This window comes from Anguilla anguilla, chromosome 11, assembly GCF_013347855.1.
Source record: "Anguilla anguilla isolate fAngAng1 chromosome 11, fAngAng1.pri, whole genome shotgun sequence".
Classification (NCBI taxonomy): domain Eukaryota; kingdom Metazoa; phylum Chordata; class Actinopteri; order Anguilliformes; family Anguillidae; genus Anguilla; species Anguilla anguilla.
In genome coordinates this window covers 32,388,844-32,416,273 of record NC_049211.1, presented here as the reverse complement: position 1 = coordinate 32,416,273, position 27,430 = coordinate 32,388,844, and the positions used below count along the sequence as shown (strand labels likewise).

The following is a 27,430-nucleotide window of genomic DNA, read 5'->3' as shown; positions in this document are numbered from 1 at the left end:
GTGCGAAGGGCCTTCGCTTTGATCAGGAGCCGCGTCTGACACCCCGCGCACTGATCAGCAGCCACAGTGCAGCTGTCTGGCGGTTGCCATAGCAATGGAGAACTGGGCCAGAGACCGGAAAGCCAAACAAAAGGCGAAGGGAAGCTCACTCAGAGCAAACAGTGGGGCGACAAAGCCAGGGCAGGTCTGGGGCGCCGGTCGGCTCTTTTAAGGGTGATTATTTAGTCGGGCTGACCTGCAGTTTCTCGCATTCTAATGATAGGACATTTACAGCTAGGAGGTCAGGGTTAGCTTTGTCCCTGGAGTACAGTGGCCCTCTGCTTAAAAGCCTGCGCGTCGTGAACACTGGCAGAAAACGAAGGGGCACACACAACCCACGTGCACTCACACACACACACACACACACACACACACACACACAAATGCATACACGTACTATACACACACACACACACACACACACAAACGCATACACCCCCTCATGCATACACGTACTGTACACACACACATACACACACACAAACGCATACACCCCCTCATGCATACACATACTGTACACACACACACACACACACACACACACACAAACGCATACACCCCCTCATGCATACACGTACTGTACACACACACACACAAACACATACTGTACACACACACACACACACACACAAACGCATACACCCCCTCATGCATACACATACTGTATACACACACACACACAAATGCTCATGCGCATGCACACACCCCACGTACACACACACACACACACACAATCACGCACCCCACGTGCTCACATACACATACACACACACACACACACAAACACACACCCCGCGTGCAAGTACATACACACTTACGTACATACACACACATGCACTCACACAAAAACACATAAAAATTACCAAGTGGTCTAAATTGGTCTAAATACAGGTTTTAATTTAGCTCTTTTATATTCTGAAACCTTCAGCACATCTGGCCTTATGCATTTAAGTTCCAAATTTAAATCCAAATTTAATCAGTTTAGTTAGGTACAAGTTCGTGGGCATTGTCATTGTTTTCATCTTGTAAGTTGAAACAATCTTCTTTATTTTTGATAACCTTGTTCAGTTAAAGCTGTGGATTACATGTGTAACGGTTAGTTATGAGGTGACAGCAAGCCAGGAGACCTTGCGGTTCACCAGTATCAGGGTTGAAAGGCCACCAGGATTCCACACAATGACTTTTGAATCTGCCTTTGTGCTATTGAAAATCTACTTGCCATATAAGAGATTTCATACCCCGATATTAATATAAATAATTAGCATATTGTAGCCCTGCATGAAAACAGATTATTTTATTGGGGAATAATGAAAGTTGAACTACTGTCAACAATCAGTGTTTTGTTCCAGCATTCCTCTGAAGTCTGGTAACGCTCAATCAAGGATTTGTTCCAAAATTCAATACCAGTTTTGCTGTCTTACAGAGGGAAGTCGCATCTCATGTAAGAACTTCAACTGTAATTGATATTGGCTGGCAATATTTTTGCCACCTGATTTTACGCTGACCACACTGAATACATTTCAGAGTCTCATCAGTCTTTGTCAAGACATAGATCCCAATTAAATTTCAATGAAAATTTAACACTTATGTCTAATACTTAGGCAAACTGTTGCTATTTCACAGGGGTCCAGGATCAATATGTTTCAACGTTAACCTTTGATGGTTAACCATTAAGAACGGTTAGTTGTTTCTTGTAAATAATAGTAATAATAATAACTAGAAAGGTTACAATTCCTGAAGGAATTGTGTGGGCTTGCTTCAAATCCAACTGGCACTGTCCTCAAGCCTCAATGCATTTCAATGAGGGCACATAGCTCAGAAGAAGCAGGAAACCGTCCAGACCCACGGCGCACTGTAGCGTTACATATACCGCCAGGGATCAGCAAGTAGCAATTATGTTCCAGGGATTAGTCATATTCTAAAAGTGTCATTAGTAAAACATGGCTAACTATATAACTAGCTAGCTATGGCATGTCCTCACCTCTGTAACGTTGTTTGTTGTCCTCCCTGTGTCCATACATCTGTCGGTGGGTGTAGCGTCCGTGTGTCCATACATCTGTATCGGTGGTTGTAGCTGTGTGTCAATAGCTCCTACTCATGCGGGCAGGATAGCATCCGTACGTGGGTTGTAGCTGTGTGTCCGTAGCTCCTACTCATACATGCAGAATAGTATCCATACGCGCTAACTAGGTTAACTAAAGTAGGCGAAACGCTAACATGTTCGGGTTAGCTACAGTAACGTTAGGCGATACAGCTGCTCTTAAAAATCTTGTGCCGTTGGAAGTGCGTCCTACTAAACGTCCATGAGTGAGTGACCACCTGCGCATGTGTCCTACTAAACGTCCCACTAAATGTCCATGAGTGACCCTCTATGGAGTGACCACAAAAAATGCTCACAAAACTTGAATATTTCAAAAAGTTTTGAATATTTCAAAAAATCTGAATACAAGCAACAATGCCTGGAACTAGGCATATATGATAGCAACTAATAATTACTCTTCTTATTTACTTCTTTTATTCATGGTAACAAGGCTGCAACTTACCTTGGAAACATTTAACCTGCATTTCAGTCCCCATCCTCCAAGTGTCACTGTAAGCACCATAACTGCAGTAATTGGTGGTGCCAAGTCAAATGAACACAACCAATCATACAATTTAAGGACCACCTAAAGATTTTGTTGCTGCATGTCTTTAAATCAGGGGTACCCTGGCCTTATCTGAAAAGGGTTGGTTAGGTATAGGTTTTTGTTCGAGCTCAGTGCTAAAATTAATGATTCAGCAAATAGGGGTCTTGAATGGAGGACCATGATTAGTTGATTTGTTGACTCAGGGGTTCTTGTGCTGCGCTAGGACCTTTTATTGTTAGAGAACCACAAGTTTAAGAACAAACCTCATTAAAAAAACCAGCAGACCCTGTGGCTCTCCCGGACCAGGGTTGGGGACCCCAGCAGACACTGTGGCTCTCCTGGACCAGGGCTGGGGACCCCAGCAGACCCTGTGGCTCACCAAGACAAGGGCTGGGGACCCCAGCAGACCCTGTGGCTCTCCCGGACCAGGGCTGGGGACCCCAGCAGACCCTGTGGCTCACCAAGACAAGGGCTGGGGACCCCAGCAGACCCTGTGGCTCTCCCGGACCAGGGCTGGGGATCCCAGCAGAGCCTGCGGCTCTCCAGGACCAGGGTTGGGAACTTCGGCACACCCTGCGTCCCCCCAGGACCAGGTTTGGGGCCCCATTCGTGGAAGCAGCCTGCCAATCCAGTAGAACAGCTGGTTTTCATTGTTTTTTTTAATTTTGTAACCTGGATTGATACAGGGTAGGTTGACTGAGCATGCAAGCTCTTATAACAATGCCTGTGGCTGCCCCCCTGGTAGCCATCCTGTTGGTTCCTCTGCACTTAATTAGAGCAGTTGATTATACAGCTGCTTCACATACTTCGCCGGATTACTTGGGTCGGAACTGGTTGCTGATTTTAAGGAGAAAACAAAAACCAGCGGAGCTTGTGGCTCCCCAGAACCAGATTTGCAGACCCCTTGCTGTACAATCGCAGACGTATACGTCAGAGATCATACTTAATTCACTCATTTATGAAATAACCTACATTGGTGCAAATTGTTACTCCCAAGTTTTCAATGAAACATTAGCGATGACAGAAAGCACTATTATAATCACCAATCAAAAATATATATTGTAAAAGGTTTAAATTAAGTTCTTGTTTTGGAAAATTGCATGATTTCCACTTTAACACTGACCAATCTACTTTAATTAAAACAGTATTTGAAACTAGTTGATTTTTTTGTTTTTTTTTGTTTAATAGGATTCTAAATACTTACATTTATTTACATCAATGGAATACAATTATAGCGCAAGTTATCATTTGTCTTTGTGTTTTTATTCATCGTTGCTATTTCTATACTTTATGCTTCAGGGCTGGTCAGTGTATGTATTTCATAAATTGTAATAATTAACAAGTTCATATATGTCTGTTGGTGGTCCCTGAATAGTTTCAGACGATTCTATTTTAATTTATGTCTTTCTTTTTTTTTTTTGGTCGAGTGTCAGGTGGCCGGAAGGAACCGAGGTGTGTACATTGCAGATTCTTGTGCGCTACTCAGTTGGCTTTGCAGAAGCAGCAGCGAAGGCAGCGAGCTACCAGGCAGTAACGAGTCTCGTGCGTCTCCGCACGCCCAGCCCTGCGATGCTTCCACGCGGCAAAGAGTCTAAAACATTTCCGACTTGCTACCCATGACAGCAGACTTCAAGGATGGTGCAGAAGTCCCGCAACGGCGGCGTTTATCCGGGTCCAGCCGGGGAGAAAAAGCTCAAAGTCGGCTTTGTTGGACTGGATCCCGCTGCTGCCGACTCAAACAGAGACGGGGCACTGCTCATAGCAGGTTCGGAAGCGACGAAACGGGGCAGCATTTTAAGTAAACCCAGATCCAGCATCTCCGTTTCCGGGAGGCCACCCAAGACCAAGAGAAAAGCCTTCTATAGAAAACTACAAAATTTCCTTTACAATGTCCTGGAAAGACCGAGGGGATGGGCGTTTATATACCACGCTTATGTGTAAGTACCAAATGGTTTATCACTCATGCATGAACATGACTACTGAGGTTTGTGCGGGGACGAATATGTCCCGCGAGGATAAATTGGGGATTTTCCTTTTTGGAAGTTGCGTGTTGCTTATATGTTGTTTCGTATGAAATTTCGTTTAAAATAGAAGGTAACCAATAACAGAATTTATTTTTGTTGGAAAGGATAACGGAATGTTCATGGGTATATGGGAAGCGTGCCACAAACCTTATGAATAGGAAGAATTTCACACTTTACGCTAAAAGGACATATCCTGTCCCTGTGATTTTTTTCTCAACCACGATTCTCTAATTAAACCAATAACCAAATATTTAAACAAGAATGCATGAGGAATATACGTATCTGTGTGATATAGGTTGTAAAGGAAACATTCGCTGCTCTTCCCTAGGGAGAATATTTGCTGAAACAGTATTTCAGAACTGCTGCTTTCATTTCGGGTCGATACGAGGAGCTGATTTAGTTCAGCCTTACAGCCGGTTTCAGCTGAATCATAATTAATGAACGTGTAGTTATAATACTGGTGACATGATTTCCGAGCAACGCTCGTTACATTTAGCGGCTTTAAACTGTGTAAAATAAGTTCCTCTGCAGTTTAATCGCATCGAAACTGCGTAATCAATAAACGTAAGTTAGCATTGAGATCATATATTTATTATTTCATGGCCAGGATGTGACGGTAAATCTGTGTTTTGTGTTTGAGTACCCTCTGGCTGTCCCAATAAGAATTTAAAGGAATCTGTCCATATCGGAGCAACCTCTTCCGATGAAAACCGTTGTTAAATATTTCTCTGTGGATCTAACGTGGCATACTCAGACTAGCTAAACTAATAGACCATGCTTCAGCACCCAAAGCTTCTGGACAGCTCCACTGCCACGGCAGTGTTATTATCAGACGCTGCCGACACTCACGATGCGAAGAGCACTTCTAACGGTTATTAAAACAAAAAACACGTAATGTCTGAAATGTTGGGTTCGATTTTTCTGATAGTAAATTTATACGTAGCATTCTAAAAGTAATACTAGGACAAAACGTTCTAATTTCCTTTTATCAACCACCCCCCACCCACAATTGATTCCTGCTAGATTCGTCATTATATACCATATATGAAAGTTTGTAAAGGTAGACAATGACCTCAGCAACCTGACTTGCGCACTGACCTGAGCAGCTGCTTTCACTCTTCCGATAGACAGCCTTGGGTTGGCTGGAACCTGTCACACTTGGAGAGTGTAAGTGGCAGGTGTGGTAAGTGGCAAGAGGCAGACTCTCTTCCCTGCGGATCCTAACTATTAATGGTCATATAGAATGTGCTTGATCAGCCAACACATTTAACTGGGCTTTGCTGGATGCGGTTTGTGCACTTTCATTGAATCTTTGCAGTCTGTTTGTTTTGTGACATGAGCTTTGTGACTACTAGACATGAGGCAACACGCAGCATTTGATACAAACGAGGCGAGTGATTGGCTGGCCTCAGGCCAGGCTGAGTCAAATTTCTGTAGAGAGAAGACAGACACACAAACAGTGCTTTATGTTTGAATTATAGCTGGTCAGCAGGCAGGGCTCATGGACTTGTGAAAATTTCTTCTTCTTAGAATGAGGTTCAGTTGTGCTGGCATACAGATTATTTTGGCTTCGAGGGGTGCCGATCAATCCAGCCGCATCGTGGCTCCCAGAATTTTCCCAGAATTTTCCAAAAACTGACAAGAGAAGCAGCTACGCTTTCGGAATGAAACGCTGGAGAGAAGCAAAGGCTCTGATTCATAATTTATATCCCCTGTCTATACTGTGCCTAATCTCCTGGTCTTGTTTTCTGTCCAGCTCTTGATTTATAAAAGAGCAGTGTGCTGACTTCAGTCTCTTGGACTTGCCTTGATCTTGTTTCTTCCCCTTACAATCTCTAAATGCATAGATTGCGCTGAGCAAGCAGAAAGGGGAGAAAAAAAGAACGTACTCACTGTAGTCGACCAAATTAAAGCAACAAGACTCAAATATCTTGATTGCTTAAAGCTTTCTATATGCCTTATTTATTCACATTCTGAAATATTGGGAATCTGTGTTGTCCCTGTTGGTCTTATCCCAGAATATGATTGATCTGTGTTTTTCCTGTCTGTCCCATTCTTGAATATGGGGAATACGTGTTTTCCTGTATATCCCATTCTGGAATATGGATAATCTGTATATTCCCTGTCTGTCTCATTTTAGAATATGGAGTATCTGTGTTTCCCCTGTATGTCCCATTCCAGAATATGGGGGATCTATGTTTCCCTGTTTGTCCCATTCCAATATATGGGGAATCTGTGTTTCCCCTGTCTGTCCCAATCCGGAATATGGGGGTTCTGTGTTTCCCCTGTCTGTCCCATTCTGGAATATGGGGGATCTGGGATTTTCCTGTCTGTCCCCTTCTAGAATATCAATACTCCAGGCTGACTGTACCAAATATATTCCTTTCACTTGAGGACAGCCTTCTTTCTCCCCCTCTTTCTCCTTCTCTCTTTCCCTCCCACTCCTCTCTCTTCCTTGCCCTTTCTCCCTCTCTCTTGCTCTTTCTCGCTCTTTCTCTCTCCCTATTTTCTCAAGGTCTTCCTCTCCTCCAGTCCCATGTCGACCCCCCCGGGGGGTGTGGGCCCTGTCAGAGAAGGGAAGGGGTGCGTATGCACGCCCCGTGGCTTTTCCGCTGACACGCACCTTTTCCTCAATGTTAAAAAGTTGCGACTCCCGCCACCCCATCGTGACCTACTTAGAGAGTGGCTAGAATGCCCATCTCACAAGCTCAGGTCGAGCACTTTCAGCACAGCCGAACAACATGGCCGCCCGCACAGCAGAGGTGACCAAACCAAGGGAGCGCATCGATCACAGCGCATCTCTGTCCTCACCAGTCACTTATGATGAAATACTGGGCCCATGGTTTTTTTAAATTTTTAATAACATTGTGCATTGTACCCATAACTGCGATCGTTCATACATGCTGTGTTGCAAGTAGTTATTTCCTGAATTAAGTAGATTGCGCTCTAATGTCAGTGGTTTCATTGTTCTGCTTTAATGAAGCACTGAAAAGGTCACATGATAGGTTGCTTGTAATTTGTTGGGAAAGGAGTAGTGCTCAGCTCTACCAGAGGTCCGGTGAAAGATTATACGGAGACATTCGTCTGTATTGATTGTTTTAAGACAAAGTTTATGTGCTTGGAGAAAGTTCAGTCTTCCTCTCCAAGCTTGATCACTGAAGATAATCTTTTTCTTGGAAAATCATTTGGTCATATGTGTGACTCATTAGCCTCTGACACTGTTGTTAATATGAGGAGGGAATTCTGGGATGGCCTACAGCTGCACAAATTTGCCAGTCAATGCTGTGGTCAAAGCAAAACCTGCGATTCCTTCGTTTTTTCCAAGTGTCTCTTTCACCATTCTTCATTTCAGTGTGTCTGTCAGTCTTTTCTTTTTCATTCTTTCGCTGGTGTGTTGCTAAAATGAAACCCTGAAAGCCTGCCATCCTTCCCTGATTGGGTTTTCAGCCTCAGGCTCTTGGCTGCAAGTCCAGTCATCTGACCTCCATTCTACCCCTGGATCCTTTTTCCTGTCAAAATTTAAGTAGATATAATACTGGTGGTAGTGATAGATCTCAATTATCTAGTGCCTTTCACGATCTCAGTTGCTCTACAGTGGTGATGGCAGAGCATGTCTTCATGGAAACAAAAATGGGTGGAGCTATTGTATGTGATCAGTGGCTCACTGATATTGTGATTGGTTCAAATAAATCAGTTATTTACAGTTCACTGTATGGCTCCACTCATAATGGGGAAATGTGCCAAATGTGTACCACAGACCTGGGTGTTTCATGGCAGCCATTTTGAAGCACCACTGTCACCCTAATGAATTGGGGTGGAGAGGAAGCCAGTTAAACTGCACACTGATCGGCTGATCACACTGCCAATCAGGGAGTTTTGTGTTAAAATACAAATGCAGACAAGTTTTATATCAGCATGCTTTCAGAGGCAAATACAGAAATCTCACAGGATATTACAGGTCAGGGATTTGACCGTCAGCATATATGAGAAAGAGAGAGAGAGAGCTCTGTGCTGATTAACTATTTATAAAATAAAAACATTTTTTTTTCAAGGAGGTAATGCTGCACAGTGAACCTTTGTAATGTAGGCGGCTACAGTTGTGCCCTACATCTGTCCACACTGGAAAAATGTTGAGTACTAATACATCTCATAGAACAAGTTTAATTACAGCGTGGATATACACAAATGGAAATTATAGACCATGCAGACAGAATGTACTCAAAATTGCGCCCATCCGGCCTTCCGAACTATTTATTCCTGATTTTGCGTCGCGACACTTCTATTTGAGAAAAACAAGATTGAAGAGAAACCAAGCATGGACTAAACATTTATTTTTGACCGTTTATTTTTAGATTAACTCATTTTTACTCCAGTTTTTCCCTCCACAGACTGGTTTCCTGCACTGCTGCAGGCGGCAGTTTTTACAAGGGACTAATTACATGAATGCCGGCGGCTCGTTAGCGTCTGACAGCTGCAGCTGCGAACTGATATTTTAACGGTGTCATCCGCCTGTCCATCCACCGCCGGGGACAGGGCAGCTGGCTAATGAGGGAGGGAAATGAGGCAGTTGGCCAAATGACTTAGGAGATCTCTATCGCCCTCCTTGCTTCACTGTTGTCGAGTTCAGCTTTCATGCCGAGGGGCCGAAGTCGTAAATGTAAGCAGTTTTTGTGCTGTAAGAATCTCCCAGAAGTTGCTATTTATACCGAGCCATTGAAATCGCATACACCCTCCTCGCCGCGGACAGAAGACCCGGTTTCTATGAAGCGATGTAGGCTACAGTTTCGAACCAAGTTACTGATGCAGTTATCAGTTGGCATGCACGCACGGATTGACAGGCCAGACCTGGGCTGTCCTAATTAGCTCACTTGCCTACTATTGAGTATACAAGTTGTATACGATTTCTATACTAAATATACTGAAGTGGTCTGCAGGGTGGTTATGTGTTACAGTTCCAGCCGCGCCATTCACTTAAGATTTAAAGCGCGTTCAGTGCGCCAAGGCAGTTTTTGATATCTTAAATCAGAAGGAAAAAATCATACGCTATTAGCATTCTACTCCATTCAGCTTGATATGCCGCGCCCGCGCGCGTGTTTTTAAGAAACCGATTTCAGTAGGGTAATTAGGGGTGTTATCTTAACTGGTTGCATACTCTGCGGCATTCCCGTGGTCAGCTTGTTTCCCCTGTTTAGCACTTCAGAAGTGAGATAAGCTCTGGGCCAAATTCCGCAGGGAAATGCAAGGTTAATCAAACGGGATTAAGACAGGCTGTGATGTATTTGCTTTTAAGAACAGAAAACATGAAGTTTGTATACCACACTTTCATATTACCTGAGTTACAATGAAGGTCAAATAAGAGGAAAAGTGTATTTTCATTTGCTGTAGTAATAATGAAGTGGGAAAATTCACAGTGAGTTACACAGTGAGTAAGCAGATTTAATATCCAAAAAATGACTTTCTTGAACTCATTTAAAGTATTAGTTGATAGAAGAAGTATGGCCAATTCTGTCATCATTATTTTGGCTGCTGATGCACTTTTAATTAAGTTGACCCTCTGAGACAAGATTTCCCCAGTCCCGTGTTTACGCCCATTGGATTTCTTTACATTTTCTTTACTTGCAGCTAGTGGTGCTATCACTGTGTTCCTGAGATGTCTCAATGATTGTCATTCTGTGCACTGTTGCTGTCATTTTGCTTTACTGCACTTATTTGTGTGAAAAGCAGCCAAGAGAAATTCACCAAAATCATAGCGGTCCTGATCAAACTGTAGGGGTCTCTGTTGAGCAACGTGAAATGGAAACCATTCTGAATGAAGCCGTTCATTTTTCTCTGGACAACTTTATTGCCATTCAGTCTCTTCAGAACCTCACCTCCTTATGGGACTCCTTGACTTGACACAGCAGGAAACAACACAGTCAGGATCGTATTCACACCATCGCTATGGCAACAATGGTTCTTCTTTTAGATGGAAAAACATAATTGAGTTTTATAGAAATCAGAGTTTTATTGAAAGTATGATTTTGTTCGTTTTTTCTTCTTGTTGCTAAAATCGTGCTTGTAGTGCATTTCTTTAGGATTTTCAGGGACGCTCATCTGAAACTTGTTAAATGTGAAATGATTTTGCTTTCTTCTACAGAATAAGCCAAGGGTCAGCATTCACCGTGACTTTGTTCTAGATGCAGTTGTGCACATACAAAAGATCCATAGCGCAGCATTTGTTCTCAAGCAAACAAGGCACAAGGGGTTTAAAATGGCTGTACAGTATTAGTGGTTGGTGCTACTGGGACAAAGGTTTACCTGAGGTCCATTCTGAAGGAGTAAATAAAGTCTTTTTCTGGGCTTTGTTCTTCTCAACCAAGGGCACAGGTCTCTCTGTAATGGGGGAAACTCTGGGGCTTCGTGTGCTACACTTTCTCCTGGCTCTTTAATGGCTTTTGCTCTCCAGTGACCAGTTTTTGGTCCTTTTGAGGTTGGCTGAAAGCTTTGTTAGGTGTCAGGGCCCAACTGCGTGATGCTTACACCGACATGCACTCAGCAGAACACCCCCCCACCCCCACCACCCCAGCATCTCACCAGTGGCATACGTATCACACAGAGCATGATTAACCAGTTTCCTAGAAATGCCCTGGAACACTCAGAATGCAATGACAACTTCAATCAAATTTGCAATTCAGTTTTATTTGTGCCTTTTTATAGTGCTTTTTACAGAGAAACCACCACAAAAGATGCTTTATACTGGAAATACAAAAGATAACGGGGCAAAATCCCAGGCCTGATTCCTGAAAACACAAGCAATCGAGGTGACGAAAAAAAAACAACAAAAAATAACTTTTGGGAAGAAAAACACCCAAACTGTGTGTTGAGGAAAAAAATGATTAATTGTGCCTAAAAAAAAAAACTCCCCAATGAGAAGAAATCCTGGGAGGAACCAGTGGGAGTCCATCCTTTGCTGTCTGGCCTGGTTAAGGTAGTTAAGATAGAATGAATGGTAACAGAAATGTAATGAGGCATCTAGTTGGGCAGGTTTTTGTCAGAGCCCGTTAAATTAGCTGGTAAAATTGGCAGTCTGAGCAGAAAGACGTATTAATGTGTAATTCAGAGGGGTGTGGTGATGCATCTAGATCTCCAGGTTGTGTCATGGTGTGGGCTTGAACCAGAAGAGGGATGAGGTTTGCCCAGTTTGCAAACCCCAAACCTGGGAAGAAAATAGAGAAGAGTAGAAGAATTAGGCACTATATAATTATGAGAATAACTGCCACATATGTAGAGGCCTATGTGTGATTTGGAAAAGCCCCAGTGTGCTATGCTATGGCAGCATATCTAAATGATACAGTGCCGTCGTGAGCCTTACTCACAAAGACTAAGGAGTGGTGATTTTGTACCTCTATCTGAAAAGGAAATCAGTGATGTTTCTATTTCTCTCTTTATCAGAAATAGAAATCAGTGATGATCCTGTATCTCTTTCGACTGATAATTCGAAAACCCTTTAGACCCTATTTTACCGGTCAAGGCACAGCTGTCAGCTGCTAGCCATAACTCAAGGCGCTGGCAAATAAGGGCATGTCCAACTCAATTTCAATAATTCGGAGACACCTAGCTTTAGCACAGCTGTTGCACAGTTGTGGTTCTGATAGGAATAAATTAACAGTGGGTGTGATGGGGGTTTGGTTTCATTATTTCCAATCAGTTTGTGCCATTTCATTCCCTTTAAAAACAGTCTGTTAGCACCACAGACTCGGATCTTATCCGACCCATGTTAGTGCCGACTGTGGCCAGCAGCCCTGCAGCGGCAGCATGCAACTGGCTTTGTGTAGCCCAAGGGATATAGGAGAGGGATTCAGTTGGCTGGGATACTGGTGTTCGTTTCTCACGACCCCTGTTTGTCATCCGGGCACCTGTGGCTTGCTCTCAGGAATGACTGGGTCTCCTCCACCTCTGCTTGATGCAATTGAAGCTTGTGGCTGTGGTGTGCAAAGAAGCAGCTGGCTGGCAGCGCGTGTTTCGGTGGAGAACTGTGAATTGTCCTTACCCTCTCAAACTGACAGCTGGGGTGTATATGAGTACCCTTGTACATAGTATGTGAATCGGGCATTCCAAATTTGAGTGGGATTGGAGAAAAAATGTGTATCGATGGCACGGCCAACTGCTAATATTGTCATGGCCAAAGAGCTAGCACATTATGAGAGGCTCTGTTATGAACTCTACCAACCATTACTCGCAATGTCAAAACAGTGGTGAGACTGAATAGTTTTAAATTTAATATTTATCTTCTCCCCCTCAACAACATCTATTTTCCATTCATACGCCCGTGCTAAAACTATAAATGGTTCCTGTGAACAGTATTCCCACTTTGGGCAGGAACAGGAGGCAGCTGGCAGACTCCCCCTCCAGTCAGCCTCTCCATCTTGCTGCTGCTGCTACTGTTTCAACTTGGCAAGCATCACTCCTGCGAAACAGAGAATGGGAAAATAGACGGCACATTTAAATGGAATATACTATAGCTTTCTTGTTTCTTTGTACCACTATTTGAAATTTTAAAATTCCACTTCAACTAAATGCAATTGAGTGGGAATCAGTGGTGATTCTGTTTCTTGTGAGCAAATTAAATCAGAGACATTTTCTGTTTCTCTTTATCTGTACAGGAATCATAGGCGATTCTATTTCCCTCTTTATCTGAAAAAGAATTCTGCAATTGTTCTACTTCGTTATCTGAAAATGAATCAGTGATGTTCTACCTTCTGATGTTGTACCATCTCTCTCTGCCTGTCTGTCTGTCTCTCTCTCTCCCCCCCTCTCTCTCCCCCCCCCCTTCTCTCTCTCCCCCTCTCCCTCTCTCTCTCATATATGCTGACGGTCAAATCCCTGACCTGTAATATCCTGTGAGATTTGTGTATTTACCTCTGAAAGGGTGCTGATATCAGTACTTAACACAAAATTCCCCGATTGACAGTTTTACATGACAAGTAATATCAGCCTCAACGTTGGACCAAATATCATTAAAACAGAAAACAGCATTTCTGCACACGAACCGCTTTTCGATTCTCTTTCTTGCCCAATCCTACTGGGGACTGGAGTGCATTCTTCCAGTCTGATTAAAACAGGCAGTCGAAGGGGTCGTACACAAGAGATTGACAAGTGTTGCAATAAGCACAGGGAAAACACTGAAATGCTTCTCCCTTTTCCTTGTGCAAAAGCAGAATCCTGATGACGCTGTGCTGCTGTAATTCTACACGGTCAGCCTTTACCACAACAGTGCAGGCCGGAGCCTGGACCGAAGCCATATAGTGCTGGAGCGTCTACACGGTCAGGATTTACTGGGCCTTTCTCCCATCAGGTGTAGGATGAATTAGCCCCATTAGCTCATTAGCCATGTGGACAGAGGATGCTGATTGTCCTCAGGGAGGGATACGACTCTCCTCCGATTGGCCATCGCTGTCCTGTAGCAGCCTGTGGAGAGTAGCTACAGAGCATCAGAGGTTGTATGCGGCTCAGATTCAGTGACAGTGGCAACTCATTATGTAACGTTAAATTACACTACAGTCATAAAGCAGGCACTCTGATCCAGAGCAATGTACGGAAGTGGAGAACATCAGCGTAACTCATTTATATGAAAAACTCTGGAAGCATGACTAAGTAATCCAAAGTTTGCAAGGTGAACGGGGGTAAAATGCAACTCTGCAATCTTTGAGACTAACTTACTGAAGATGTGTGTGGTGAACTCAGAGGCTCTGAGGAAAACTTCAGGTCCTTTTGAAGGTGGGACACACCTACAGTGATAGTGAAGCGTACTAAAGTACCCAAGGGTCACAGCTGAAGAATGGCAGATTTTTGCTGCATATTGGGGTCACCAAGTCTCAAAATAAACCATAAAGTGCATTCTCCATACAAACAGGCTCTTTAGAAGGGCTGAATGAAGAAAACCCTTATACCGGGGCTGCCCAATCTTGGTCTTGGAACCATCACTGTGATAACACGGTCTTGGCGCTAGCAGAAAACCATCACTGTGATAGCACAGTCTTGGCATTACCAGAAAACCGCCACTGTGTGATAGCACAGCCTTGGTGCTAGCAGAAAACAGTCACTGTGATAGCACAGCCTTGGCGCTAGCAAAAAACAGTCACTGTGATAGCACAGTCATGGCACTAGCAGAAAACCGTCACTGTGATAGCACAGCCTTGGCGCTAGCAGAAAACAGTCACTGTGATAGCACAGCCTTGGCACCGCTAGCAGAAAACAGTCACTGTGAAAGCACAGCCTTGGCGCTAGCAGAAAACAGTCGCTGTGATAGCACAGCCTTGGTGCTAGCAGAAAACAGTCACTGTGATAGCACAGCCTTGGCGCTAGCAGAAAACAGTCACTGTGATAGCACAGCCTTGGCACACTCAGAGCTGTTAGACCTGAGCCTTGAGGTCGCCATGCTGTGTCATGTCTGCAGGTTCTGCTTAGAATTTATCAGGGGAGGGAGCACTAGCCTTTTCCCCCTATAGTTCTCATGCATATTTAATGCATGACTCTAATGGTAACAGTTAAACATTCAGAATCCCATACAGCAAGCAGGCAAGTGAGAGAGCTTATTTTAGATACAGCTTCACTCATGTTATTTCACATCTGAAACACTGTAATTCAAACAAAGGAAAACAGAACAAACTTCTGCCAATTGCCTGGAACAACCCCTCCCCACCCCCACCCTCCACTGCCAAATCCCATCCTCCAATAGGGAAAGGTTATATGGCAAAAACATAACATATCAATATTTCTAAGTTTTTTGGCGAGATATGGTATATATCTCAATATTAATGCATTCTCTTAAATAGCTTAACAGAGTCATTTTAAATCAGAATAATATGCTTAATGCAACTGCCTTTATTAATGCCAATCCGCCATAGTGTTAAACTACAGCAAATAATATACCTTCAAGTGAAATAGTTTTGTTCATTAAAAATACTCAGAAAAAGTTCTCTAAACGCTTTCAAAAATGCTAGCGGCACGCACAGTTTTAACAATAATGCATATTAACACAGCTTGAAAAATGCAACTAATTCTGATGTTAATGAAAATTTAATTAACAATAATGTGCAAGGATCACATATTTCTAAGGCAGTTTCTGAGCAGAAGAACGCTTCTGGGGTAACTGAACATGATGTGACTGACACTCTTTGGTTCTGCTGAGCGTACGCTCCGCTTGTGGTGTAATTCCAGCCAAGGCTGGCTCATTCCTCCCGTCCGCCATGTCTGCCAAGCAGACACGTCTACTACGTGCTCTGTCATTATGCAGTCAACTGTCCCGGTGTTCAAGAAACTATTGGCCTTGTAAAAAACGTGCCGTGTATGCACAATACGATATTCTCACATACCTTAATTTTGTATCCCCAGCAAAATTCTATTGTATATTATATTAATATTCATTGTACGATTTTTGTTCAAAATCAGGCCCACTCCTTATTTACATGTGTACTGAATAATAATAAAATATTTTGTGATTGCATTTAGATGCTCACTGATATAAAACTGGATCAGGTTCTACTCTGAACATGCCCGCTGCTGTGGAGTCAGAGTTGTGTTGTCCTCCTCAGAAATATTCACTCCATATATTTCTTCTAAGACCTCCAATTGCTGAGTCTTCTGTTTAGACTAGCAACCTATATATTGTTAGAAATATAATCTAATTGGCTAAAGTTGCCACCATATTAGCTTGCCATTGGCTGGCTCTGTACTGGGAAGACGTTATGCTCTCCATGTGGAAGTTGTTGCTTGTGCTCGGCAAGTCCAATTAGCTATTCTGAGGGACTGCTTAGATAGTACTGGTCAGAGAACCTTGTAAACGGATGTCATATTCGTTCCGCCAGGGTTGCAGACTGGTCTTGGCAATGCTGGCTGGTGGAGAGAGCACATGCACCTGGGTTGCATTAACCAATCACCCCAGGCGCTTAAAGGAGTTTTTTTCTCCGCAGTACAGGGCCGAGACTGGGAACACTCACCGAAAGAGTGTTTATTTTGGAGTTTTTGTTTGTCAGAGCGCACAAAACGAAAGTTAACCCACCACTGAAAAGCTGGAGGAGCTGGTCAGCTGAAAAGCGAGCCAGCTATGAGTGCCGAACTTGAAAAGCTTCCACTCAGTGTTGCTTTCTTTTGAGTTAGTTATTTTAGTTTGTTGTTGTAGTTTATTGTATTTGCCTGGAACCCATGAGGTGGAAGGGTGAAGGTGTTTATTTGATATTGTGTTGGTGTGGGTGAGCTCTCCCTCTCTCCATGCGGCAACCAACGGTGCATCCCCGGGACTGCCACATCTCCCTTCCAGGGGTGTCACACCAGCGTGTGGCCGCGGGCTCATCTTGTTCCAGGGAATCTATAAACCAGAGATAGTAGCATTTTCTTTGTGCACAGTACTGTCAGTGTGTATGCAACTACGAAATGGACAGCAATGATAATTCCTTTGTAGAATTGCTAAGTAAACAATGGACATTCTATCAATGTATCTCAGAGTTTGCACATTTTTGGGACTATAAACTACTATAGATTTTTTTTTTGCTAGAGCCTTGTTATGATAAGGATACTGACTTTACCATAATTCATGTCATCAATTGCATGAAAAATGAGGGCCTCCCAAGCCTCTTTTTCTCCCCACATTACCAAATAAGGAAACATTTTCACAAAAACATTGGCATCATAAAATAGTTTATAGAGAGAACTGTGAGTTTTAACACTTTCAAGCAGTATAACATGTGACTGAATGCAAATAAACCCTTCAGCGGTTAAGCAATGCAGCCAAATTTAACAGTTTTTTTTTAAATACAATGCATGGCCAAAGTATATGGACACCTGACATCCAACATCGCATCCAAAATTATTGGTATTAATATAGAGTTGGGCCACCCTTTGCTGCTATAACAACCTCCACTCTTCTGGGAAGGCTTTATACTATTGGAGCATTTCTGCTGGTATTTTCTTCATTCAACTAGAAGAGCATTAGTGAGGTAGGGCATCTGCCAACATCTCGCCATTGTTTTAGAGGAAAGAGCGGCCTTCTTCGTGCCCCCCTAGATTTATGCAGGGGTTGTGACAATGTGACTGCTGAATGTGATTGGCTATTCCAAACTGGAAGAGACAGGGAGAAAGCATTTTAAAAAACTGCTCACATTTAATTGACCAATTAACCTGTTGTGCTGATGGCCCTGGTGCACACATATGTACACTTTATTTTTGCCAGTTACTTTTGTGAATCTTTGAAGTTTGAGTCCAACTGTGCTTGCACCCTATGGCAGTGCATGTGCTGCTGCTGTGTCATGGTGCAGTCTGGGTAATGTAGTAATGGGTGGAGCGTGCTGCTGAGTGGACTGACTGTACAGCAGTATTACCCAGGCAGGCTGGGAGTCCCTGCTGTAGCTCACAGTCAGCTATCGCTTGACTAATGCATTCTGGCTGTTTCTTTCCAGAACATTCACCTGACTCATACACTGACTGGGAAAGAAATGACTCAGCCACGGGATGACAATTAGCCCTGTCCCGTGCCATAAAGAAGCTGGTAATGAATTCTGAAATGCAATTTCTTTAAAACAAAGAGGTAGAAACAAATGCTATGGAACTGAACTTGCAGGTTCTGGAAATTTCACATAATGATGTTCAAAGACGTTCTGTAATAGAGGTTCACTCATCTTGGGTCACGAGTTGTTGCCGATAAAGGGTTAAATGAAATCCATTCTCACTGCTGCAAACTCCACTATTGATTCGGGAGACTGCAGACCAGCACGTGTTCTCCTCTGAAGCATGTGCTGTCAGCTGCTGCTTCTTATCGTACTGCGGTTTGCAAGTCAGGATTTCAAAGATGTGAAGCAAAGGAAGGCGCTTCACGTGCTGCTTAACAGATGGACATGCAGGTGCCCGACCAACCAGCAGGTGTCGCTAGTGTGCGATGACATGGCAATATTCCATCTGACTGAACCCTTCTCATCTCTGGGTGACGCTAGAGCCAATTATGCACCGCACTGCATGGCTGCTGTGCATTTGGTGATGTCACCAGGTCGCTGGGCCCATCATGAGCAGTATGCGATGCATATGTGAGCTAAGTATGCTTCCCAAGATAGAGGCACTTTCTGACCAAAAAAAAGAAAAGATTAACGTGAACCAAATTCTTGACTGTGGGCTACATTAAGCAAACGGTTAATCACCGGTAATGTTGGCCTTGACAGGCTGTTCCATAGACCTGAAAAGAATTAAAAAATGATTGATCTCCCTCATTAAGTGTTCAAGGTGTTCTTTTTGGGATGACTGCTACAGCGTAGTGTGGGCATGTGCCGAGGAATCATTTTTTGCTCTCCGATTTAGGCTAAAAACTGCTAGCACACTGAGGGCTGTTTGCCATAGCAATGAAAACATGGTCTGGCAACACAACATCCCCCTCATGTTTATCCAGGTGTTCAGCCAGACATGTTTTGTTTTGTAACACTGTAGTACAGACGACCAGGTGTGACCGATAGATATTTAAACGCATATACACACAATAGAATGTCCAGATAAATTCACTGAATGTTTTTTTATGGGAATTGAAAAAATGTCATATTTGGGAATTATAAAAAATAAAGAAGTTACCATAACATTTAGAGCACAGTCCTGCGGGATACACAAGATGAATTCAGACAAGTTCTAAAGTTAGACATGAAAGTAGGACATGGGTTAAAATATGTTTTTAATGAGAGACATGAAAGTATTGAAAATGCTATATCAAATCAAATCAAATTTATTTGTTTAGAAAAAAATGTTTATAAAGTTATAGGAAGCTATATGTCATTTTCTGTAAGAGTATAAAGGCAAAAATATCACAGGATTCAAGAAAGAAAAAAAAACATTTTAAATCAGGCAAGACATTAAAACAGGTATGCACATGCTTTAAACTTGAGACACAAACAAGCATTCAAGGGGCTTATGTCTAAACATGAAAGCAAGTAAACTGCGATTTCTGGAGGGTGGGGTCTGAGGAAAAGATCGATCCACAGCGTGCGAGTCTCACGCCTGATGTGCGAGACTATGGTTTGGGGCATCGTGGTTTCCAGTCGTATATAGACAGAGAGAGAGAGAGAGAGATGGAGAGAGTTAGGCCCTGTGAAATATCTCATTAATAGGACTGATGCTCTTTCTGTCGGCGTGGCAACAGACTTCCTCCTCCACTGTCCTTCTGCGGAGCTTGGCCCAGATTTTGGACAGTGATTAAGCTTGTGTGTTCCGGAGGGGGGGGGCGGGGTAGGGGGCATCACCCTGTTTGGGCCAGGTTCCCCTGCACTATGGTGATTCTTTCGCGACAGAAGTTGTAAATAATGTTACCTGACCCCTCAGGCCTATGTGGCCACCGAAGAGAAGAATCAAGTTGTCAGCCATACTGTATGCTATTTAGCCTTGAGCTCAGGACCTAGCAAGCAGGCTAACGCTAGTGTTCCTCAACAAGGAAACTACCAAAAATTGGGTGACCCAGAACTCTATTTTAAAGTGTCTCCTAAGAGTGTGATTACACAAAGATTTTATATCCTCAAACAGATTGAGATAGATGCATTTTCTCCGGAGCTCAGAGAGAGAACAGAGAGAGTTGATAGCCACCCGTAATTGTTCCACACACTTGAAACAAACATAAAATTATAAACCTCAAAAGTTGAAATATGCCAGACATTTTGCAGTGTAACTAATCACACGTTAACCATTCCTCCACTCAGTGCCTCAATTCTCAACCCAATATCAAACCCACCTTTTTTTTTTTTTAAAGAGTCTTGCCTCAATCTTGAGGTCAGGATCCTGTCCTGGAGGGTCACGATATCTGCTGCTTTCAGCACCATTGATTCAGCTCCATTGATGCCTTGTTCCGATCAAAAGGAAACCACGAAAACCTGGATACTGTTTCTTGGCTTTTATTGGAAATAATCCTGCAATCCTTTAGGACAAGGGTCGGTGTCCATACTTATCTGCGTAGGGCTGATGTGTGTTTAGCCTTTTATTCCAATCAAGCGAGGCACCTGACTTGACAAAACAAGATCTTGATTGAAGACCATGATTATTTGATATGTTGAATCAGGTGTTTTAGTCCTGGGGACAAAAATCAGCTCTTCCCAAATATAGCTGGACACCCCTGAATTAAAGAGTCTCCTGAATTTGTCTTGGCCAAGCCTATTGGTGGAGAGAACACATGCACCTGGATTGTGATAGCTCATCAGCCAAAGTGCTTAAAGGTGTGTTCGTCTACATGGTACGGGGGCTGAGTACAGGGGTTTTTTCTCACAAAACAGAGAGGTACAGAGGCAGAGCTAAACTGTGAGTATTGAATATTTATTGTACATTTATTAATTTATTGATACTTAATACCATGACACGTCCTTGTCTTACGGTGCCTATCTGTCATGGCTGTATTATGAACTATTTGTTTCTTTCCCGCTTTCGTTTATTTAAACAACATCTAGCTGCCCACTTCTCTCAAGTGATAAAGACATGTCTCCTTTCAAAAAGATTATTCCAGAATCCTTAATGGAAAACAAGTGAATTATATATCTGGGAAGTATCAAGTTGCTTTGCCGATCCTCTTTAATTCCTTGTGGCTCTTGGGTTTAATTATCATGTTTTTCACATCCATCATATTTGCAGAATTTCAGATATCAAAGATTAGCAACTCCATCCTGTGTTACCCTGTGTGGAATACCTGCAGTCATAAATATTTGTTATATGCTGTATATCTTCAGTCCAGAGAATGCCTTGCTGTTGAGTAGCGTACTCACACACATAGGAGGTCCAGGTAAACGTAACCTGTTAATTACTGAAACATCATATGGGTCAGTACTCATAATAACCTGCAGCGTATCCATCATCTTCAAAAACATTGCATTCGAGGCATATCACAAGCTGTTTACGCTGCTTATTCGCAACCTATTGTTGTAGGAATTTCCTCCCAAAAATTCAGAACATTCTTAGAATGTCCTGAAATTTAAAAAAAAATTGTATGAGAATAGGAAAGTGGAGAAAATATGTATGGTCAGGTAAAAAAAAAAAAGACATATCTGTCTATCTGCTTTGTAGGGCACATTTTACCTGCAATAACTCAGATACAAGCACAGCTTATTGGAGATGTGGTGCTGCTCACTTTAATGGTATATTTTTATGACATGCCTTATCTTTGTTTGCATCTGTTCCTTGGGATTTTTCCCATTATCGTTGAGTGTCTGCAAGGCTTCTCACTGAAATCCATCTCACTTACTGTCAAATTTTGAAAATAGTAGCATGCAGTGACATTGCAGCATTTTATTAACGCATCTGCTAGAAAAATCTGGTCTCTGTACTCTTTTATAAAGTTCTCTGATGACATTTTCTACAGTGGAAATTTGTCATGTTTTTTCACTTCCATTAATCTTTTCCTCAATCCCACAATGCACCAGTGACAAGCCTGAAAATATTTGCTGGTGTCAGGCTCCTACTCTTTTAAACACACTGTGGGGGCAGCCTCCCATCCACCATCCCTGTCAGTGGATAGAAACAGGCTGCAAAAGGTTTTCTGAGTGACACTTAATCTAATCCTGAAGAGAGGTACAGAGGCAGAGCTAAAATATTCCGTTAAAGGGAGTTAAATATAAGACAAGAACGACTTGTTATTCCAGGCAATTTGTTGATGCCATTGCTATTTTTGAACCTGAGGGGTGTTATGAGTGGGCCGGTTATGGGGTGTGAGTTCGGGTGGGGGGGGGAGTGGGGATTGGGGGGGTGTTGATGTTACTGCGCTGGTGCGCTCAGCTCAGCACATTCTGATTAATCTATTGCGCCAGCGTGTAAAGCCTGCGGGGTCCCTGCGGGCCCTGCGGTTGCCCGAGAGTCGTACACGCTGCTTTAATCCCCCCTTTCTGGGGACCTGGAACCGAGCTCTGTGCATCTTACAATGCAAACAGCCAGCTTTTCCTTTTCTTTTGTGCTTCCGAAACTGGGGGGAGCGTCCTCATGGGGACAGTGTACACAGAGAGGCGTGCGAGCCGCAACGTCGCTAACGTGGCGCCGCGGTGTTGGCTTATTATTGTACACATGCTGCACATTTCACATATTCAAGCAGATTTAGAGGAGAGCAAACCATCGAATAAAGATCCGATTCAAATCATTACTGGCTAAAGCCCTTAAATGGTTAGTTAACCTCAACAATGTATATTATTTCATTATTTTCTTATAGTCAGAATAGTGTGTTGAGGTACTACCATTCACTGCCAAAACATCATCCTGCAGAATGAGTTGTCACTATGGTGGCAGTTGCTCTTTGGATGTCCATTAATTACAAATTATTGTTGAAAAGTGTGGATTCCCCATCAAACCATTCAATGACAGCTGTCTTTAGTGTATTATAGTGTGTGGTATAGGGACGGGTGTGTGGTCTGTGGGCTATGGGCGAGGAAGATGCAGCGGAGCTTCTGACTTAAAATCTTTGCCAAACCATCATACCCGGTGCGTTCATAGCTCAGTCGGATCGGGTCCGAGCGTTATGGACCCTGAGGCCTCACTGCTGTATAGAGCCCCGGCTCAAATTGACCTTCAGCTCAGGTTAGGTAGGAACGGTGTTTTTTCTTGGCCACAGCTCAGTTATGTTTATATAGCTAATGGTTATTCTAAAAATGCTGTGCTTATACTGCCTATTGCCCTTAGTATGAACAATAATTGACTTTCAGTACGTAAGCTCTTTGGGGAATGACTGCCAAAGTGCCAATTCATATGATCTCTTAGATGTAATTTGTATATGTTTGTGTTAGAGCTGTATACTTGTGTGTGTGTGTGTGTTTTTTTTTTAATGGCAATTACCAATTACATCATTAGCTGATTAAATATTATGTATTGAAACGTAAGGGGCCTCAATTCTCAAACCAACTAAATTAAATACTTAAATGTCCTTGAGAGAAACAGCACAGCTATTGACACGATACAAGAATCTCATCTCAAAGAAATTGATGTCCACCTTTTTCAGAACAGGCAATATCGCTTGGTCGCTTCTTCCTTTGCAAATTCAAAATCCAAAGGAGCACGCATTATTATGCAAAGAAGGCTACATTTCACCACTGAGAGAACTGGGGGAGATGACTGGGTCAGATTACAATGTCAGATATGCTTTTGTTTCAATATATGCTCCCAATGTGTATGGATGAGGTATTTTTTCTTAGCTTGATGGAAGACTTTTGCTTCGGTGAATATCAACTTGTGATAGGAGGTGACTTTAATGCAGTATGCAACCTATAAATTGATTGCACACATGCTCATTCTAGTCACACCTCCAAAAAAGCCTCTTATGATTTGAGTCAATTTTTGAAAGAATAAAATACCCTTGACATATCGAGAATAAAAATTAGCATGTGAGGGATCATAATTCCTTTTTTCCCTGCCAATGTTCTTGTGCGCTGGCTGTATATTTGTGTTTGCACCCTTAGTTGCTTATGTTAAGTCTATTAAAATATTAGCAATATTACACTCTGATCATGACCCCATAATCTGTAATCTAGTCTCCCTGAATATTCCACAGCCTATGAAAAAACGATGGTGTTTTAACACCACTATTATTAAATAACGACTTCATAAAACAATTACGGATTAAGATTAAGCAATTCATGGTACTTAATGCTGAGTCAGCCACAAACCCCAAAGTATTATGGGAGGTAACTAAATGTTCCATTTATTTCCTTTCATCTCCTTTGGGGAAAAAAAGTGAGCTGGTATCTCAAATAGAGTGACAACAAAAGACATTTTTTTAAGAAAAGACAGCAAAACAATTGAACATGCTTAAAAGATTTCTTTCTCTCTCCCAAGCACAATTTATAACGCATCAAACCAGACAGAATTGTTATTAGAATGGAGACAGACCTTACTATTAGCATTGAGATTAAACCAAGATGAAGCATCAGCCAAAATTAATGCTATAAGGGATGGTCATTCTATTCTCAAAAGTCCTAGGGATATTACCCTTAATATTTGATCTTTTATGAGAATTTTTACACTTCTCAAATCAAAACTGATACACTTGAATGTGAACAGTTTCTTGAAGGACTAGAATTACCCAAGCAGGACTCTCAGCATAGTGAACTTCTAGAAGTTCCCATTATGTTGCAAAAACTAAAATCCACCCTTGATTCTATGAGCAGCAATAAAGCACCAGGCCTAGATGACATCCCTCCTGTCAGCAATTTTGGACACAGTGGGCCCACTTATCATGGAATCAATTAATTTAGCTGAAAAATGGTCCTTAGAGACTAAAACACTGCATTTATTAGTCTTACTGTATACTGAAGAGGGGATAGCATCCAACTGAATGTCAGAATGAAGTACTCTTTACTTTGCTCCCATGCAAAGCTTTTCACCAAAGTTGTAGCCACAAGACTAGAATTATGTGTAGGTAATTTCATTAATTTTGACCAAACAGGGTTTCTCAAAGGACACCAGACATCAGACAGCATTCACAGGTATGAATCCACGTAATCACGTTGAGTCGGTTGAACATTTGTGAGCGGTTTGGTCCCCACAAAGCTTTTGACCGAGTTGAATGGTCTTCTGTGGTCTGTCTTTGGGCGGTTTGGGTTTGGCCAGGAATGTATATACACTAGATACAAGTTTTGTACAATAACTGCGCACGCATCTCTAAATACTGGTGAATGTCAGTCTGAACCCTGAACCTGTAGAGGGGGACTTGGCCCCTCGCCTCTCTGCTTTTCTCTCTGTGGAATCTTTGGCTCCAGCTTTAAGACAATTCAGTTACCATATATCTCCTATTTTATGTCTCAACTCCTCCCATGAGGTCTCATTGTATGCTGATGATTTATTGTTGTATCTATCTCATATATCAGTGTCAATTTCACATTGCCTTACATTGTTTGACAAATTTGGTGCATTGTTGGGTACAAAATTAATTGGGGAAGGATTGTACAAAAGTCAATCCTCATGCCTTCGAATGTAGCAGGTACAAATTCGATATATAGATTTGATAAATAGATTACAGGACCCTCCTTTGACAGGGATGCCCAAAAAAATTGATTTCAAAATATGTCCTCATTGTAGGTAATGCCTTGCAAACTTGGTAAGACAGAAAAATGAATGAATTACATGAATTTCACCTGGAAGACACAGAACCAAATTGCGATGCAATATGGTCCAGTTTTCAATTCTGAAAAATCCAGCTCATCAGATTATTCACTATAAATGTATTCACGAGGCATATGCAACTCCTCTCCTACTGCATAAAATCAGAATTTCCAAATAATTATGTAATAAATGTGCTTAGAGTGTTTTGGGCACATTCAAGGATATATTCTGAGACAGTCTTCACGTATCTAGATTTTGGGATCACATAATTGGATTATTGTCTGAGCTTGTTGGATGTCCATCCTAAAATCCTGGTTTTATCCATCTTTCCAGCTTGCTAAATTCTGGTCTGCATGTTTTAGGGATATTGTATTATTGGAAGGACCCACAGCCAGTCAGCAAAGCTGTACAGAGCAGGCAGAACATCTCTGTCATCCTCTGGAATATAATCTTGTGGGTTCTCTCTTAAAGAAAGCATTTTTTCCTTTCCTTTTCCTTTCCATCTGTACTATGCCATTAAGTTCATGTAATATTTGCATTACTTTTCTTACTGTGGTTTTTTCTGTTATTTTTCATATGGCCTCATAAGTCGAGGCAGTTGTAAACAGTTCTGTTCTGTACTACTGCCTTTCTGCTTAATTCTCATGATTAAAAATGATATTCCCCCCCCCCCCCCCAAAATCTCTTTGAAATGCCAAAAATATAAAAAAATGATGTCAGCACATGAGTATTGTCTTCCTTTAGGAAACGAAAAAAAAAATTGATTCACTAATCAAAAAAAATATGACGTGCAGAACGATCATTGTTATGCCAAAAGACATTTCTGAATGAGGAACATTCGTGATTTGAATGTTATTTATGGACCCTGTCTCCACATTTACCTTGAGCGTCGGTGACGATGGTTGAATCAGGTGACGACAGCGCACTGCACTGCTGCAATTCAGATCTCCTTGTGTGCTCGGAGGGTTGGAGGTTTATGTCAGCGCTGAAATCTGGGAAAGGACAAACAGCCCATAAACAACGCAATCTCCACGGTGATCTGTGCTTAGCGGCCAGTGTACGGCAGGCAGATTAGGGGACAGAGCTGCCAGTGCGCTTCCTGCAAATGTCCTCTGACCACGGGCTGCCGTCGAGCTGTTCTCCCCCCCTGCTTTTGCATGCCCTGGTGTTTCTGACAGCTTTCTGTTTTCACTCTCGCAGCTTTCTGTTGGTGTTCTCCTGCCTGGTCCTCTCTGTCTTCTCCACCATACCGGAGTACGAGAAGAGCTCGGAAGACGCCTTGTACATCCTGGTACGTGTCTTTAGTGTGAGGACAGGTCCTGTCCTTGAAGTAGAGAGCCTTAGAGCAGAGGTTCCCAGACGTGGTCCTTGAGAACTGCTGGGCCTGCGGGGTCCCAGCCCTGGTCCTAGAAAATCATAAGCTCTGCTGGGGTCCTCAATCCTGGTCTGAGAGAGTCACAGAGTCTGCTGGGGTCCTCAATCCTGGTCTGAGAGAGTCACAGAGTCTGCTGGGGTCCTCAATCCTGGTCTGAGAGAGTCACAGAGTCTGCTGGGGTCCTCAATCCTGGTTCGGTAAAGTCACAAGGCCTGCTGGGGTCCTCAATCCTGGTTCGGTATAGTCACAAGGCCTGCTGGGGTCCTCAATCTTAATCTGGGAAAGCCGCAAGGTCTGCTGGTTTT

The 27,430-nt window shown here is 42.7% G+C and overlaps 1 protein-coding gene across 9 annotated transcripts in view; it reads left to right on the top strand.

The window, feature by feature from the left end:
* The first annotated feature begins 4,131 nt into the window (after nt 1–4,131).
* The window catches only part of LOC118208646 (potassium voltage-gated channel subfamily KQT member 2), a 63,895-nt gene continuing 40,596 nt past the window's right edge, over nt 4,132–27,430 (top strand). For 5 of the 9 annotated variants that reach the window (XM_035383520.1, XM_035383519.1, XM_035383512.1 and 2 more), the window contains exons 1-2: nt 4,132–4,603; nt 26,951–27,041. In XM_035383520.1, the coding sequence (XP_035239411.1) occupies nt 4,302–4,603; nt 26,951–27,041 (393 nt within the window). In that variant the 5' untranslated portion in view covers nt 4,132–4,301. The remainder of the gene's footprint in view (nt 4,604–26,950; nt 27,042–27,430) is intronic. The other 4 variants (XM_035383516.1, XM_035383514.1, XM_035383513.1 and 1 more) reach the window with 1 other exon arrangement.